Consider the following 15,754-nt stretch of genomic DNA (forward strand, 5'->3'; position numbering starts at 1 on the left):
AATGGCTGAGAAAACATATAGTAACTATCTATTGAATGTGTATGCCAAAAATGCATTTGCTAAGCAAGTGAAATGAAGTTGTTATTTGACATTTGGAAAGTGCGCAATCCCAGCGATAGTAAAACGCAAAAATGCGATGCTATCGATCAAAACAGAACAAACCTCCTCAGTCGTATACGTGATATAAAACTCTTCCTATCAATACTATACTAGCGCAAGTAAATTAAATGGATATTTTGATTGGTTCATTTGCACAATTGTTATGGCGTTTTTCTGTTTAATTAGCAGCTTGTCTTTCGCTTTGTTTGCTGTTGAACATTTTCATTTGATTGCACCGTGAGAGCGTTAAGAGTTGAGTTATTGATTTCTCTGAAAGTGAAATGCACTCCCCAATCGTAATTCCCTTCTCCGCTTCGTTCCCATCGTAATCCCCAATCCCCAAATCCCACCTTATAACCCAAACGATCTTGCACTTTTTTGTGGTCGTCATGAGTCATGCACGTAACGAGAACAAGTTGAGCATAAAAGCTATTGCATTCACACTCATACTCAAACTCATACTGATCCATCCATACCCATACCCATTCCCATTCCCATTCGGCTTTGTTGCAGCTTTCTAATGGCGCGGCCAGTGCATTTATGACCCTGTTGGGTTTCTTTTCTGCACTCTGCATCTCATCAAGTGCGCGTCCGTGTCCGCGTCCGTGTGCAAGTGTATAAAACGTGCTTGGCATGCCAAATTCACCAGCACAACAACACACACTCATAACTCTGTATGAGTGCACTATACTTCGGACCTCATGACCGAACACACACAAACCCAAACACGAACCCAAACTCAAACCCAAACCCAAAGCAAGCACTTGAGCCGCAGTTTAAAGCGTAACTAATCTTTTGAGATGCAATTATCGGTGAGAGTTTCACAATTGACTTATGGGCAATATGCTTAGAAACTTAAGCACCCTTGACCGCTTTGTTCTACATCTTTCCAAGTCGGCAAAAACAACTCTTGGCTTTTCGAATTGTGATTGAAGGCTGAGTAGCTATTTCCTGCATCTCATATATATAATTTTGTTAACCTATTCTTTGAAGAGCATCACATTGCAAATTTGTGAAGAGTTTTACGCAAGAGTATTAAATATTAAATAGTCTAAAATTAGATTGATGTATTCGAAGTGGAATTGTTTAAGTTGTTGTTGTATATTTGATATTAAGTTTTTTTTTTTAATAATAAACGTTTTTTAAGACGTCTCTGTTCATCTTTATGCTTAATGATATTTTCTCTTTTTTCTTTAAATAAAATTTTCATATTTAAACGTAGAATTTTAAGTCAAATTGAAAACCGAACTTGTTTCAATCCTTATCACTTTTTAAAAATTTGAATTTTTTTAAAGTTCTGGTAGTAAGTCTTACGAATTTTCTAGCAATTTCAAATACAATTTCAATACTTTTAACAATAAGTAGTTTTGAGGCAACAATTGAAAAGTGTTTATTCATTAGCTTCAATTGCGTCACACGCACTTCGCTCACTCAATCAAGGCAAAATCAACAACAATAAACAAAATGCAAAAGCTTCATCGTGATTTTGGACCCAAGCATTAAAGCCCTCTTGGCAACAGTTTTGTTTACTTTTTTAACTGGGCCTAGAAAGTGAAAGCCTCCCAACAGCAAAAAAAACGAAGCTAAGAGGCGATAAAAACAGATTCAAGCTGCTCTGAGGTGCTGAGACGATCAACACATTCGCCTTGATTACAAACATTTTACATTTTCCTACAGTTCGACTTACTCCAACAACAAAAGCAACAGCAACAGCAACAACAAAAAAGAGAGTAAATTAAATGCGTTAAATTTCATAGATTTTGTTTTCCGGTCGATGTCGATGCGACGCGTGCAACAATAGAAGCTCTTGTCTGCGTCATTTTGTCGGCACCTTTTTTTCAATCAATCAACATGAAAATATTGCGTAAATCGTAATCATCGCACACTAAACGAGTTACATATTAATTAGTGCTCGGCGAGTGAAAATTTCAGTGAATTAGCTCTGTCTGTGTCTGTGAGTCGAGTACGTGATCGTTAGTATCATTCAAAATGGAACGAACCTTTGGTGAAACTCAATCGACTCATCTATAGTTCTAAAGACTCTAAATTATCGACCAACTTTATCGAATGGTGTCAGCATTTTTTTATGCATTTTGCACTTATGAGGCGGAGGAGCTCTGACTGGCACATCGAGGAACTTTTGCTGTCCCCTGGGGGAGCACGGAAGACAGCTTTCGCCAGGTTGCCATTCATCTTGCAGGGCAGGCAAATTAATTTCAGTCAAAACTTTTGCCCTGCCCATTTCGATTTTTTTTTGGGTAGGTGTGTTTCATTTTGACTAAATGATTAATTTAAAAATACTCTTTCCGAAAGGATCTAATGTTATTGAGAGTTAAATCAATGGAAAAAATGAGCGTCCTTTTTATTGGAGTATAATCCTTTGATAATGAATTCATGACTACAAAGAAGATTAGTATTTGTATTGATCACAACTATTTAGAGAATTAGCGGCATAAAATCTAATTTATAATATACATTTTAATTGGATTATAGAAAAGAATTAAGTTGTTATAGATATTATTTAATGGCGCTTTTTTACGACATTGTTTCTAAAAAAACGGCAGTGAAGTCAAGCAAATATTCATAGAATAATATTAGAAAGAATATTACTTCAATTTCTTTTTAAATGCTGTACTATGATTATTATCACTCTTTTCAATAACTGTAACTATTATATAACAACTATATATATAATATGCTGATATCTATATCTTATTTCGAGAGTATTCTGTCTTCCGTTTAAAAAATGTTTTCTGTCAATTTCCTTTTGGTCTTTCATTTATTTTACATAACAAACTGTATGCCAAATGTTTTCATCTTTTGCTGACATGTGGATTATGCCCTGATATCATTTTTTTTTTTCTTTCAACCTTCATTTCTGTCCTTTTGCCCATTGGATGTGACTGTTGCAGTTCAACTTTCGTTTCTTTTATTTTTTTCTTAATATATTTTAAGTGGATTGTTGCTGGCTTTGATTGCAGTGTGTGTTTATTTTTTTGTTGTTTTTATCATTAATTGCCTTTTCATGGCAGGCTTTAATTTACTTGTTGGCCAATTGAAATTTGGGCCAATAAAGATAAGCCGTGTAATTTGTTTTAAGCAGAAATGTGAGCAGCCTTTTTTTTTTTTTTTTTTTTGGTCGAGTCAGCTCAACTGAAGTTAATTTAAGTTAATTTTGAGGTGGGCGTGTTGCATTTGCTCATATTGCCGACCCACCAAATCAGCTTAATCGTTTTCTTCTGGCATGAATGGCAAATATGGTGTAATACTTTTGACATCAGCTGCACAAAAAGCTAAATGAGTAGCATACGTTTTTAGATTATCTTTGATTTCGTATTATTATTTTGTAATTCAATTAAGATTTCATTGTAGTTATTGAGACGCTAAGAATCAATTTTCATTTATTGCTTTTTAATTTTATACTACATCAGCGATAATGTCAAGCTGAATGTATTTTTCGCTGGAAGCTAAGCTCTGTGATCTCATCTAAGAATAATGTTATAAATATATTTATTTCTTTCTAGATCCCTTGGAAAATGCGATCACAATAAATGTCAAAAAGGCGGCAGGTGGACATATTTTGCGCTACTTAGCAAACAATTTTCAACAATTTATGCTGATTAGTGAACCAGCCAGACAGTAAACCAAGTGGAAGATTGCTAAGCGTGTGGAGTGTACACAGAGAGAAAAGTTGTGAGCGCAAATAAAATAATCAAATTCGAAAGTATTTCTAATAGCATAACAAAAAAATAAGCATTCATACTTTATCTTAAATTAACCTAAACCAAATAAATATTGATCAGAAACATAAAATCAAGCTAATTCAAATTCAACTATTACAATAATTTTTCAACTTAAGTTAAGGAACTTCAATCAAAGATAAAAGATCACTAGCAGCAAATTTCGAACTCGAAACGAATCAATTTTTTCGCTTTGTGTAGACCGCAGAGCGGAGACTGTGTTCGATCGTAGTTGTTCGATATTTATTGTTGCGCTTGCCGCATTTGCATACTGCATGCGACTGCACTAACATTTTGTGGTTAGCATAAACAACTTGCAGCTGGCAATTAACGGAGTGAGAGAGAAGAGAGAAGGGGCACAAAGATGGTGACGATGGAGTATTATACTTGGTTGCCCGACGGGGTTATTCATTTTGGCCAGGCCAGCTTAAGTTTCTTTGCAACTAATTAGTGTGCAGTTTAGTGCAATGCTCATTGTTCGATTGGTCGAGGTTCTATCAATAAAAATTGATAAATTGCCTGTTGTCGTGTTAATTAAAGGCTAGCACATACCGACCGCCAGGTGGCGCTGTACGTGCAATGGCGATACATTCAATGCATATGGACATTACTATACATGCATTTATAGTGTATGTATGATTGATTAACGCCAAATTGGTTGTAGTTGTGTGTCTGATTGCAGTTATTGTTCGCTGAGCTGTGATTATCCATAAGTGAATGTCTTTTGAGTGAGGGAAAGTATAGCAAAGTTGATGATAAATACGTGGCAATAACAATGGATGCATCTTTTATTATATAAACCATAAACTTGTAATATCCAGAGTTGAGCATAGCTGAGAGGTGAAACTTTTTGATTATCGTGGTTATAAAAACTGCAGGCAAGGACGATAATACTCTTTGATTGTCATCATTATAACAACTAAAAGCTAAGACGATGCACCCTGGTTGTTTCTAAGCAAACTAGCCTAGAACTGATTAATATATCATATTACTGATTAATATATCATATACGGATTTAAGATTATATTGAAATTTTCAATCAAATATTGCAAATAATAGATAAAAGAAAAAAATATAATAAATGTCAGGCTTCAGGCTAGGACTATGCATTCCGTCTTCTTTTAAAGTTAACTAATATATCATATATGTAAATCTACACCCCTTATACTATATACAAGAAAAACGTAAAATAAATATGTTAATACAGCGACATCAAATGAGTAATGCCTTTCTTCGATTATATCTGCATATGCATATTTGTTCTACATCAGGCACGAAGAGTTAATTTAATGCTTAGAGAAATCAGCATTGATTAATTGCCCAGCTGGTTGTCCAGCACAAAGGCAAAAGGTGTCAGCTCAGCTCGTCGCTGGCTGCGATTGCGCAGCAGAGGTGACATAAATCTTTTAAAATGGATGAAAAGCAACTGGAAATGAAATGGAAACTGCAACTGCAACAACTGGATACAAGAGTAACTACAAGTTAAACAACGACGCCAACGACTAAAGTCATTCAAAGCGAATACCAATTACAATGTTTGGCATAGCTGCAAGTAAAAGATACAGCGTTACAGCAATTGATTGATTGCGTTTTTTGTTAATCATGGATACGTGATGCTATCAAAATTGTGGGATAATTAACGCCATATTTGTTGCTGCTGCTGCTGCTGCAACTGAAGCAACAAATAAATTGCATGCGAGATAAAAATCGCATGCGTTTTGGCTTTCGAATGTGACCAAAATGTAGAGAGAGAGAAAAAATAGACAACGAGCGACTTTTATGGCATTTTTAATGCAAACGATTTGAATTTGAATCGGAGACACGAGAGTTGATTTGTCGCCTGCGCGTGTCAATCACAAATCTTTGGTGGTTTGTTAGTTTTTATTATTATTTTTTTTTTGGTTGGTGCAGTTGCTAATAACACGATTTCAAAACGATAATTAGCTTGAGCTGAGAAGGAGCCACCGTAGTGTAGTTGTGGTTGCACACACAGGTTGCCTGCCACTTAATCTAATGACAGTTCTCATGCCACACGCCCCAGTAATTGGTTAAACGACTTCTGGTTTCGGCTCGAGTCGACTCAACTCCACTTGGATAGATACACGTATATTTGCAGATACAGATAGTTGAAGCTTAAAGTTATGTAAAGTGCTTGTTGGCAATCGCTGACACACTTCCGATATATGTACGTATATAACCGTAACCATATCGCGTATAAGGAGAAAAGCCAGGCAGTCAGAGCCAGTTGCTCCACTTGCCGAAGACAATGATAACTCATTGAGTCAAGCCTCGTTCTCCTTATGGTCAGCCATAAACTCAATTCGATTCAATTGCAACTTCAACTTCAACTTTTTCCGGGCGCATCATCAAATCAAATCGTCTCAAATCAACTCGAAATGAAAGTTTCTTCATTTTATGTATTTTTTTTTTTCGTTTCGTCTCGTTGCTGCCCCCTCAACTTGTTGTCCATCGATCTAATTGTATGCCATTTATGGACGACGCGAGGTGTTGGAAATTTTTATGATTACAACTTTAGACATCAAAAGACATTTACACAAAACCTTTTTCAGTTTGCACTTGAAACAAATACATTCTTTGTTTAAAGCTGACATTAGTTTATAACAATAAGTTTTAATTTCAACTATATTTCTAAAGAAGCGTGAAGTTTCGGAGTTGTAAATATTTTCTAATTGTTCTATCGTTAACAGTCTGAGATTTTTATTTTTGTAAATTGAGTTTTCAGTTAAGGTGAGGCAAACAATTCTTTTAAGATTCTGTTTGTAATGTACGTAATTTGAATATATTTTTAGAATAATATTTGCTATTAAATCCTTAATCTTTAGCTACTAATTTGTGCTAGTTAATGAAAACCCTCAATGATTTTCACAAGCAAATGAATTGTCTTCCTGCTCTCCCTCCTAAAAAAGGTCAAGTGTCAGCCGAAGAGTTTGAAATCTACAAAACAATTACAACTATCACATTCGGAGGTAATTAATTTAATTTGATTTTTTTGCTGCACGAGAAGATTAGCATCGGATTTTTGTTTGGGCTTAATGAAGGAGCAGCTAGGGAGCAATTTGGGGAGCAACTGGGGAGTTGCAGTTCAACTGTCAGCGAATGTCACTTTAAATACGCCAAAACGGCGCAAAAGATTCAATTGGCGGGGCGCCGCCAGACGTTGCAACCAGATTGCCATCACAGATAGCAGTTACTGGCAACCAGTTGCCGGGTACCGAGTACCGGGTACTGGGTACCGCGTATCAAATACTCGGTAGAAAGATACACAGACACAGAGGCAGCGAGAAGCGTATCTCATATCTGCGCTTGTGTATCTCAAAAGGCGACTGTCAAATGGCTGAACTGACAGTTTGCCAGCGAAGATGCCAAGCCGGGAAATTGGGTCAGGCAGTATGCTTCAAGTGGCCGGACAAGCTGACAGCTCCACCAGCAGTCTCCTCCTCCTCCTCTTCCTCTAGCTCCTCACCCTCCTTTGGCTTCAGCTCCTCTAGCTCTAGCTCTTCTGCTTTCTAAGCCGTAAACTGTTTTACTTTTCGCAGCATATTTATGACTTGATATTTATTTCAATTGCGGCGATTCCCAATTGATTTCAATTTTCAGTTTTAATTTTCAGTTTCGTGTTTTCTGTGTTTCGGTGTTTTGTATTTTTTTTTTGTCAGTTTTTTCTGTTTTTTTTTGTGGTACGCTCTCTGACACGTGACATGGGATTTCACTTAAGACTGTTTAATGCTCGTATAAGCAAACATAAATTGTGCCAAATGTCCGACATGACATCGAATTGAACATATCCGAGTAGTTAACCGACTTTGAGCCGACATTTAAAAGGACAGCCAAACAAACAATTCAACCACTACACAAAAAATACTAATAAAAATGAAATGAGAGAAAAAATGAAATGAAATTAAAACTTAAATCCGACGTGCAAATTGATTTTCTAATTATATGCCAAGATTTTGCTACTCTTTCCGCGAAAGTCTTTTTTTCTTCAGCAAAATCATTTCAAATACTTGTAAAAGTTATTTCTGAGTGCACTTTCTTTTTTTTACAGTCTTTTTTCACAATCTTCATAGTGTATGAACAAAATTTGAGTATTTATTTTTGGTGAGGTTAATAATTAAATTGCAGTTAAAATAAATGAATTTTTGAGTTATTAAATGGTTAAGGTTCAATATTATGGATCAAATCGGTTTACAGTATTTTCAATGCTTTGCTCTGAGTTGTTTCTTAAAGATTTCATTTCTCTTTACATTTGAATAAGTTTGTATACTTTTTTTTACGATAGCAAACAATTGTTTTGCTCAGGTACAGTTTATTTGCTGTTAAAGTTGTAAAATTGTAAAGCAAAGTTCAGTTGAGTTAATAGCTATTCAGCCATAAAAGCAGACTTAACAGCATATAAGCTCAGATAATACAGCCGTGGCTTTGCTTTCTTCACTAACAATGCCACCCAGTGGAGCTGTTAAAATATGCAAATCGTTGAGTTCATATTGGATTATCGTCAAACAAATTGTTTGACACTCGCTTATAGCTTGATTAAAAGAAAATCAAACGCTTTACGATCAACGATCAAGACCCCAAAGCTCTAGAGCCCCAGACAATGGCCAATTAACGGTGATTGGGCGACGCCTCGCCCACATTTGGCCAGGGAACAAATGTGTCAAAGTATTATGGCTAAAAGAGGCGCCTCGGCTATGAACGGAAATGAGAGTTGTTGATAACAACAACAACAACAAAATCGAGTCGACGCTTTGTTGCCGCTTTTCTTTGACGCTTCGATTCTTACATTTTTTCTATACATCTGTCGAGGAGTCGGGGAGGCATAATCAAGTAGTCATTAAGGTAAACACAAAGACAAATGCGCCTCCGCACAGTCATTTGTAACTGTTGTGCCCGAGTCGAGTCGAGTATCTTTTGTATCGGTTTGTATCTTAAAGTACTACGCACTCACCTGCATATAACGCGCCAAAGCCGCGTTCCGCTGTGCATGCGATCTCAGCTGAGGCTGCGGTGAGCCCAGCGGACTGACAATTGTCGATGTGGAGCCGCCGATGCCGGTGTCATAGCCCTGAGCATTGGCGCCATCAACATCTAGACGAACGAAAGAGAGAGAGAGAGAGAAAAAGATGTTATGAAAAAGATACACACAATAAAAAGATGTAAGTTGTCTGTAATCAGGTCTACAACATTTAAGGAATGCAATCAAGGTTGAGAGTATATACATAAAATGTGCACAGGTTGGGTGTTAGAAACTATTTATAAATACTATAGAAGTGGATATGAGGTAGCGCTGAAATAAGGATTAAAGGATAAAAACCTCAGTGTTTTGATTATATACTTTTATAGAAATATAAACTCCAGCCCTAAATGAAATCTATAAAATAAAATAAGTCTAAGGTTAAGAAGGCTACTCTAATATTCTGTTCTTGCTTTTCGAATTTATGTAGTCAAGAATTATATTTTTATATTCACGGCAAACTTTTGTAAGTAAGTTTAAAAGTAAACGTAAGCCTTTGTCCTCTATGAGAATCGAAGATATTATCTTATGCAGATTTATTTATACACAAATGTGACCTAGTCAATCAATTGGTTTTCGTTATACTTCTATTTGAATGCCTTTGTTTGGCATTTCGCAAATGCAATTGTATCGATCGTGGCATCGACTTGGCTGCTACAGAGTGGACTCAACGATCGATCGCTTGGCAGTTTCTCCATTTGAAAGCCAGAAGAATACGTTAATGTATATGCACGTATGTCTATGAGTATACCAGAAGTCCATTTGCATTTATTATTCCAAGTCGCAACGTTTGTTGTTCAATTTATATGCCAATTGTGTGTTGTGCGCCATTTGGCATGCAAGCAGCGTTTGCTTGGCTACCCCAAAGGGGTAAAGGAGGGTGGGGAGTTGGGGCACGGGCTTTTCTGGTTACGGGTAACTTCATAAAGTGGCAGACAAACTGCAGTCATAATGCGGCGATTTACCGTTGCTCCAATGCCCATGAAAATTGAAAGTAATGCCCCGTATTTTTTCCCCATTTAATGCTTACATGATTTCCTATGGCTTTGGTATCACTGTGCACGACGCCCAATGTTGCTGACTGAATTTATTAACTAGCTGCCCATCGTAGAGTGCAGAGTTTCGGTCGTGTGTTGTGTGAATTTACGAGCTGGCAAGTGGTTTCTGTCTTCGCTTTATTTATGATGATGGCATTCGAATACAGTGTGTACGAATAGTGTACTTACAGCTGCTACCTGCCCATAACCCAAGGGGCTCTAGCTTATTAGCATAGCTAATTAAGTGATACGGCTTGAACGAGTTGTAGGGCAATGAGTTAGCAACTTAATGGAGCCCTTTATGTGAAGTATCGATCAATTGGAATATCGTCTCGTTGAGTGCAACTGAAGGTGATCAATTGAAGTTTTCAGAACTGTTTCTAATTTTATTTTCTATATCTAAGCTCCAAAGTTTATATTTAGTAATGAATAAACTTCAAAAATAGGTCTCTTTGAGTGAAGGTGATCAATTGAAGTTTTCAGATCTTCAGAAGAATTGTTTCTAAATTTATTTGCAATGTTGAAGCTCTAAGGTTAATAGTAATGTATAAAAACCCGTTAAGCTCGTCAGAAAAGAAATAATTGTTTATTATTTTATTAAATTCACTTGAGTTAAACCCAAAAGAAAGACGCCAGCAATTTGCAGTAATTTCAAAGATATTTTTCCCCTCTTTAAAGAATTTCGCATACAAATTGAAAGAAAAGATATTCCTAAATGGCAAATTCCGAGATAACTAAAACAAAATAAAAAAAAGTGCAACGAAAACATGTTGCAAAAAACACTCAACTCAACACCTTGCAGTCTGGCAGTCGAGTTTTGAGGGTTGCCAACTTTAGTCAGATGCTTGTACACAAATATTTGTATGCCTTATATGGCATATCCATAAGATACGATAGACAGGCAGGAAGGGGAGTGGGGAGGGGAGCAAGGCAGTGTCAGAGACTGGGGAGTGACTTGTACTCACCTTTCAGCGAGCTGTTCATGCACATGGGGCATTGATCGTTGCGGAACATGCAGGAATAACAACGTTCGTGTCCGCAGGTGTCGATCAGTTTCCGTCGTTTGCCCTTATCGAAGGAAATGCGGCACGAGGGGCACACAGAGCCGCTGGCATCGTGTTCCAACAGCCGTCGAATTGATTGAAGATCTGCAAAGTTATAAATGAAAACAGACACATAAATACATAAGACTGTGATAATAGTTGCCAAGAAATACTTGTTAAAGTGCGGTATTTAATGAGCGAAGTAATTGTTTCTACTTAAATTAATACATAGTTAAGATAAATGGATAAACGCTTAGTGGAACTGTAAGTATGGATGCTTAATTAAACACAGGAAATTTCATTTTAAATGGGTGATACATTTAATGTGTGTGTTTCTAACAAATGTCAAGCAAATTGCAGAGGATGGCATTTATTTTTCGCTACAGTTTATAGAATTTGCACATTTATTTAAATTTGTTGTGGTCTTTTTGTAAAATTGTTTGCTCCATGTCAAAGCAATTTCCACGCTAACAGTCACAATTACAGTTTACAGTTTGCAGTGCGCAGCATTTATTTATTTTGAGTGTGTTTTTTTGGTTTCTTTTTGCGGCCGTTTGCATAAATTGTGACTGTCAATTAAATGTCGTTTCGTGGTTCCCCCCGTATAACAACTGCAAACTGCAACTGCAACAATCTGAGCTGATCTGAGTTGTGGCTGTGTGTATCTTTCTTGTCTCTCGATATATCTTGCATTTATCTGTTTGCATCAAAAAGTTGCTGCACCTGCTGCCCAACGTCGCATCTTGTCCCCACTTTACTTCTTCGACAATGTGATCAATGCATCAGAAGGCAATCAGAGGCATTCTTCTCTTGTTCTGCACTTGGCTTAATTGATTTAATTTGGCCGCTTGCTTTATTATTTCTATTAGCACTTTGTCATTCTGTGTCAATCTTATGTAAAAATGTGTGCAACAATCTGCTGACGCAGTTGCAAATAATGTTTGGACAGCTTGGCAATTCGCAAATTGTGACGCGATGTCAATATCAAATTAATGATCGATAAGAAACCAATATATGTTGGAAACTAGTAAAAATTCTTTGTTAATTGTACAACAAAACGAACGCAACTCAACTAAAAGTGTTAAGTAACTTGCACCAAAATGGTTTATTAAAAACAGATAGTAAAATTAGAATATTTTTCAGACATAAAAATAATAACATTAAGATTAATATAACGCTTTACAACAAAAGAAATAAACCCTAAAGTTATTACTGTCACTAACTAATGCACTAACTAATGAACTAATGCAAATTTTCACAAATTTTCCGACATTCCTTTAAAAATACTCAAAGTCTCTTCAGGAAACATTAATTCTCCCATCTTATATTCTCAGTTAAATTTCTCGTGTTTTTCTGAAGAACACTTTGACTAAGAATCAACGCCAAGAGTTGGCACGATTAGCATATTGCCTCCATCTATAGGGATTCAATAATTTGATGCCAGCAATTTGTAACCATGGCAAAGTTGTCGATGCAGACCCAACCCGACCCGACCAGACACTGTTGTGAGGCATTCAACGTCCTATTTGCAGTTGCAATTCCTGTTTCTCTGTCGCTCAGCTGTGAGTGGGAATGAATGACGACGACGACGACGATGACGATGACGACGCCAACAAGAACCACGTCCGGTCGTCGTAAAGTGGATTACAAGCGCAGCCGCTCGATCTGTGTCTGTCTCTGTCTCAGTCTCAGTCTCGATCTGGCTGTGGGTCTGAGCCTGGGCTTCCATTCGAAAAACCCACTTGACAAACACTCAATACTCGTATAAAAAAAAAAACTTTGCATGATATTTTCTTTATTTCCCTCTGCGTTCATTGCAAATCAAAAAGCTGCAGCATTCGCGCATTATTACTTATGTTTATACTCTATTGTGGGGGTATTTTGAAATGGTTAAATAGTTGAGACATATTTTTGGTAGAATATGTGATTTAAATTTAATTTTTAAATATTTATTTGATATCTCATATTTCAGAATATATTGGCTTCATTCAATTTCAGTAATGAAATTACACACTATGTAACTTCAAATTTATAATGCCAATTAATGTTGTGCAAAGAGATGGACATTTTGTTGACTCTCAATAGTAGAGTATGTAATATTCGTTGTGCTTAGTTTTCAATTTGCTGTGTGTAGTTTGCCCAGTTCTGCATTTGCCGCGTGGGCTGCCGCCAGCTGCAACGACGCACTGTCTGGAGGTGCAGGGGCACACAGCCCACGTTGACTGTGTTGCCGTTGCAGTTTTGCCTTTGCCTCCGCCTTATCGTGTGCCACAAACTTTGAACTCTTCGCTGCTTGAACTTTCGACCAGTGTCATGGGAATTTAAGCGGCATCCAGCCACTGACTGCACAGCTGCTATGCAAATATTGTGCTTGTGTTCACAAGCATTTTGCAACCCTCGAAACGAGATCCCTTGGCACATGGCGCAAATTATGAACAGTTGTTGTGTGTTTTGCCCACACAGGCAACAAGTGCGCCCGGTTGCATTTCGAATTTCCATGCAGCGTGCCTCACCCCCCTTGTCGGTCGCCACAAAAAAACAATTTACCAAATGTCAGGCAACAATTGGTTGCCGCTTGTCGTGCGCATGCGCGGCAGATGCCACAAACAGTAAAAGCTCCCCCCTCTGTGTGTGCAAGAATGCCAATTGGGGTTGCAACTGGGGTAGGTTTATCTAGCAGTTGCTTGCATGTAATTGACACACAATACCCTGGAATTTATGATTGCTAAAGCTCGATCAAACTGGCAGCAAAAGCGACAGAAAGTTTTCAGATACACAAAATAGATAACTTTCTTAAAACAAATCTATATATCTTCTAACACCTTGATTACTTATCGGAATAATTTATTTTTTATATAAATATATATTTTTTATTATTATAAAATGTTTACGACTTTTTACTATAGTTCCTTCAATAAATTTATAGCTCACAAATAAATGTAGTAAATTATAAATGCACCAATTATACATTCCGTTAACTAATTATGTTTCTGCCCCTTCGCTTACATAGTTGTTAGGCCCATCCATCAATGGCATGTGAATGGACTTCTAGTCTAATAACGTGGAAAATTCCAAGTTACAATTAACTCTTCTGCCTGATAATTTCATGGATTTTAAACACTTTAATTGTGCTGCTCTATAACTACAGTCAAGTCACTCTATAAAGAGAAGAGTATAAATCAGTTGCAGAGTTTCGTTATAAAAAAAGCTGAACTGTGAAACACTTCTGTGGCATAATAAGAGTCAATGTGCTTGTTTTTCCTAGATTGCGCCTCTGGGCTGCAACAAAGCAATGTGAAATGCAGCTAAATTGGTAAATTATGCAGCTACTGCGGGGGCAGCTGGGGGCGAAGAATCCCCCGCCGAATGGTGCAGCAACGTTTATAATAGATTTATGCGAATTGTTAGGAACGCGGTTGCAGTTTAGCGTCAAATTGATTTGAATTTTCCGCCGCATTTTTGCTTATACTCTTGCGAGGGTGTTGCAAATTATGTAACTGACTTGTAACATACTGAATATAATACTTAAAAGTAGTTTTTAAATATTAGTTCAAAGTATTTTGTACAGTTTCTTTCTTCAAAGAAAATATAAAAAACGCTCAACGAGAATTATTGATTAAAAACGATTTCTTCTTATCAACAAATCTTGTTGTGTTCATTTATCGAGTGTCGTTTCAAGTTCAATGCTGTCACAAATTCTCTAACACAATTCTGTCATTTATACGGAGGCACTGCGATATATTAGAGTACATAAGTTTTCAGCTTCGAGTTGACGAAGAATACCTTTAGGCACTGGCCACACTTGAATGGATGCTCTACACATTTATGTGGATGCTCTTCACTATGGAACTTGAGATGTCAAAGCAGTAAATAAGAAATAGTGCAAATAAGACTTTGGGCAATGAAAGCACTTGTGCTGCAAATTGCCATTGGACTCTCTTCACTACTGGAATGGTCAAGTGTATCTGTAGCTCAGAATTCCCGAGGCAAGAATTCGGGCAAAGGGATTCTATCTAGACCCAATTTTAGGTCGGTGAATGTGTGTTTTATTTTTAGAGTCCTCAACATCTGAAGAGTCCGTAGTGAAGCATGCCATGGAATCGCAGTCAATTTCCCAGACATAATCTACAATATATCGATGCACTCTTCAACTTGTTATCAAGGGTCTTCTAAGAGTTAACTTTGAACTGAACTCTGAACACTGCTGCCTCTACCTTACTCACTGAATCAGTCTTAAGTACAGTAGGTGCTATTAAATTGCATACCATTCGATGCAATTTTATTGCCTAGGTCTATCATTGAGTGCAGATTGTTCTATCTTAAGTCATTTTTTTTTGGCTCTGCAGCATCACACATCTGTTCCATTATTTAATTCTCAATGCAGCTTCTCTGCATCAAATGTGGCGTTGCTCTTGCCCAGATAATGGTTGCTCTTGCAACTGCGCTTAAATCTGAAGGCGATTTGGGCGTTCAAGCTGCACGATATGCAAATCTTCCGTGGGAGTTTATCGCGTTGTACCTTAAAATCAACGATCTCGTTTATCATGTCCAACAGAGTCATTTCAAATTCATAAAATGGCTGATCGGCGAATTAATTCATCCACCACGACCTCTGAGCTGCCCATGCAAAACCATTTTATTTGTTTTGTTGGCTATTTGAATTAATTCTGATTATATTTTTGTACGTTAACATGTGAAGCATACAAAATTAATAAGAAGAATGTTGTTGAACTTGTGAACAGGTTCCCTTAAAAATTATTCATTTGCTTGCACAGAAATCTTATATAAATAATATCAAATAAT

At 36.9% G+C, this 15,754-nt stretch overlaps 1 protein-coding gene across 8 annotated transcripts in view; it reads right to left on the bottom strand.

The window, feature by feature from the left end:
* Positions 1 to 15,754, bottom strand: part of LOC132789668 (protein TANC2) — a 62,561-nt gene that overhangs the window by 11,825 nt on the left and 34,982 nt on the right. For all 8 annotated transcript variants that reach the window (XM_060797851.1, XM_060797849.1, XM_060797855.1 and 5 more), the window contains exons 2-3: positions 10,874 to 11,056; positions 8,806 to 8,945 (exon numbers count right to left, since the gene is read on the bottom strand). In XM_060797851.1, coding sequence (XP_060653834.1) covers positions 8,806 to 8,945; positions 10,874 to 11,056 — 323 coding nt within the window. The remainder of the gene's footprint in view (positions 1 to 8,805; positions 8,946 to 10,873; positions 11,057 to 15,754) is intronic.

This window comes from Drosophila nasuta, chromosome 3 (genome assembly GCF_023558535.2).
Source record: "Drosophila nasuta strain 15112-1781.00 chromosome 3, ASM2355853v1, whole genome shotgun sequence".
Taxonomy (NCBI): domain Eukaryota; kingdom Metazoa; phylum Arthropoda; class Insecta; order Diptera; family Drosophilidae; genus Drosophila; species Drosophila nasuta.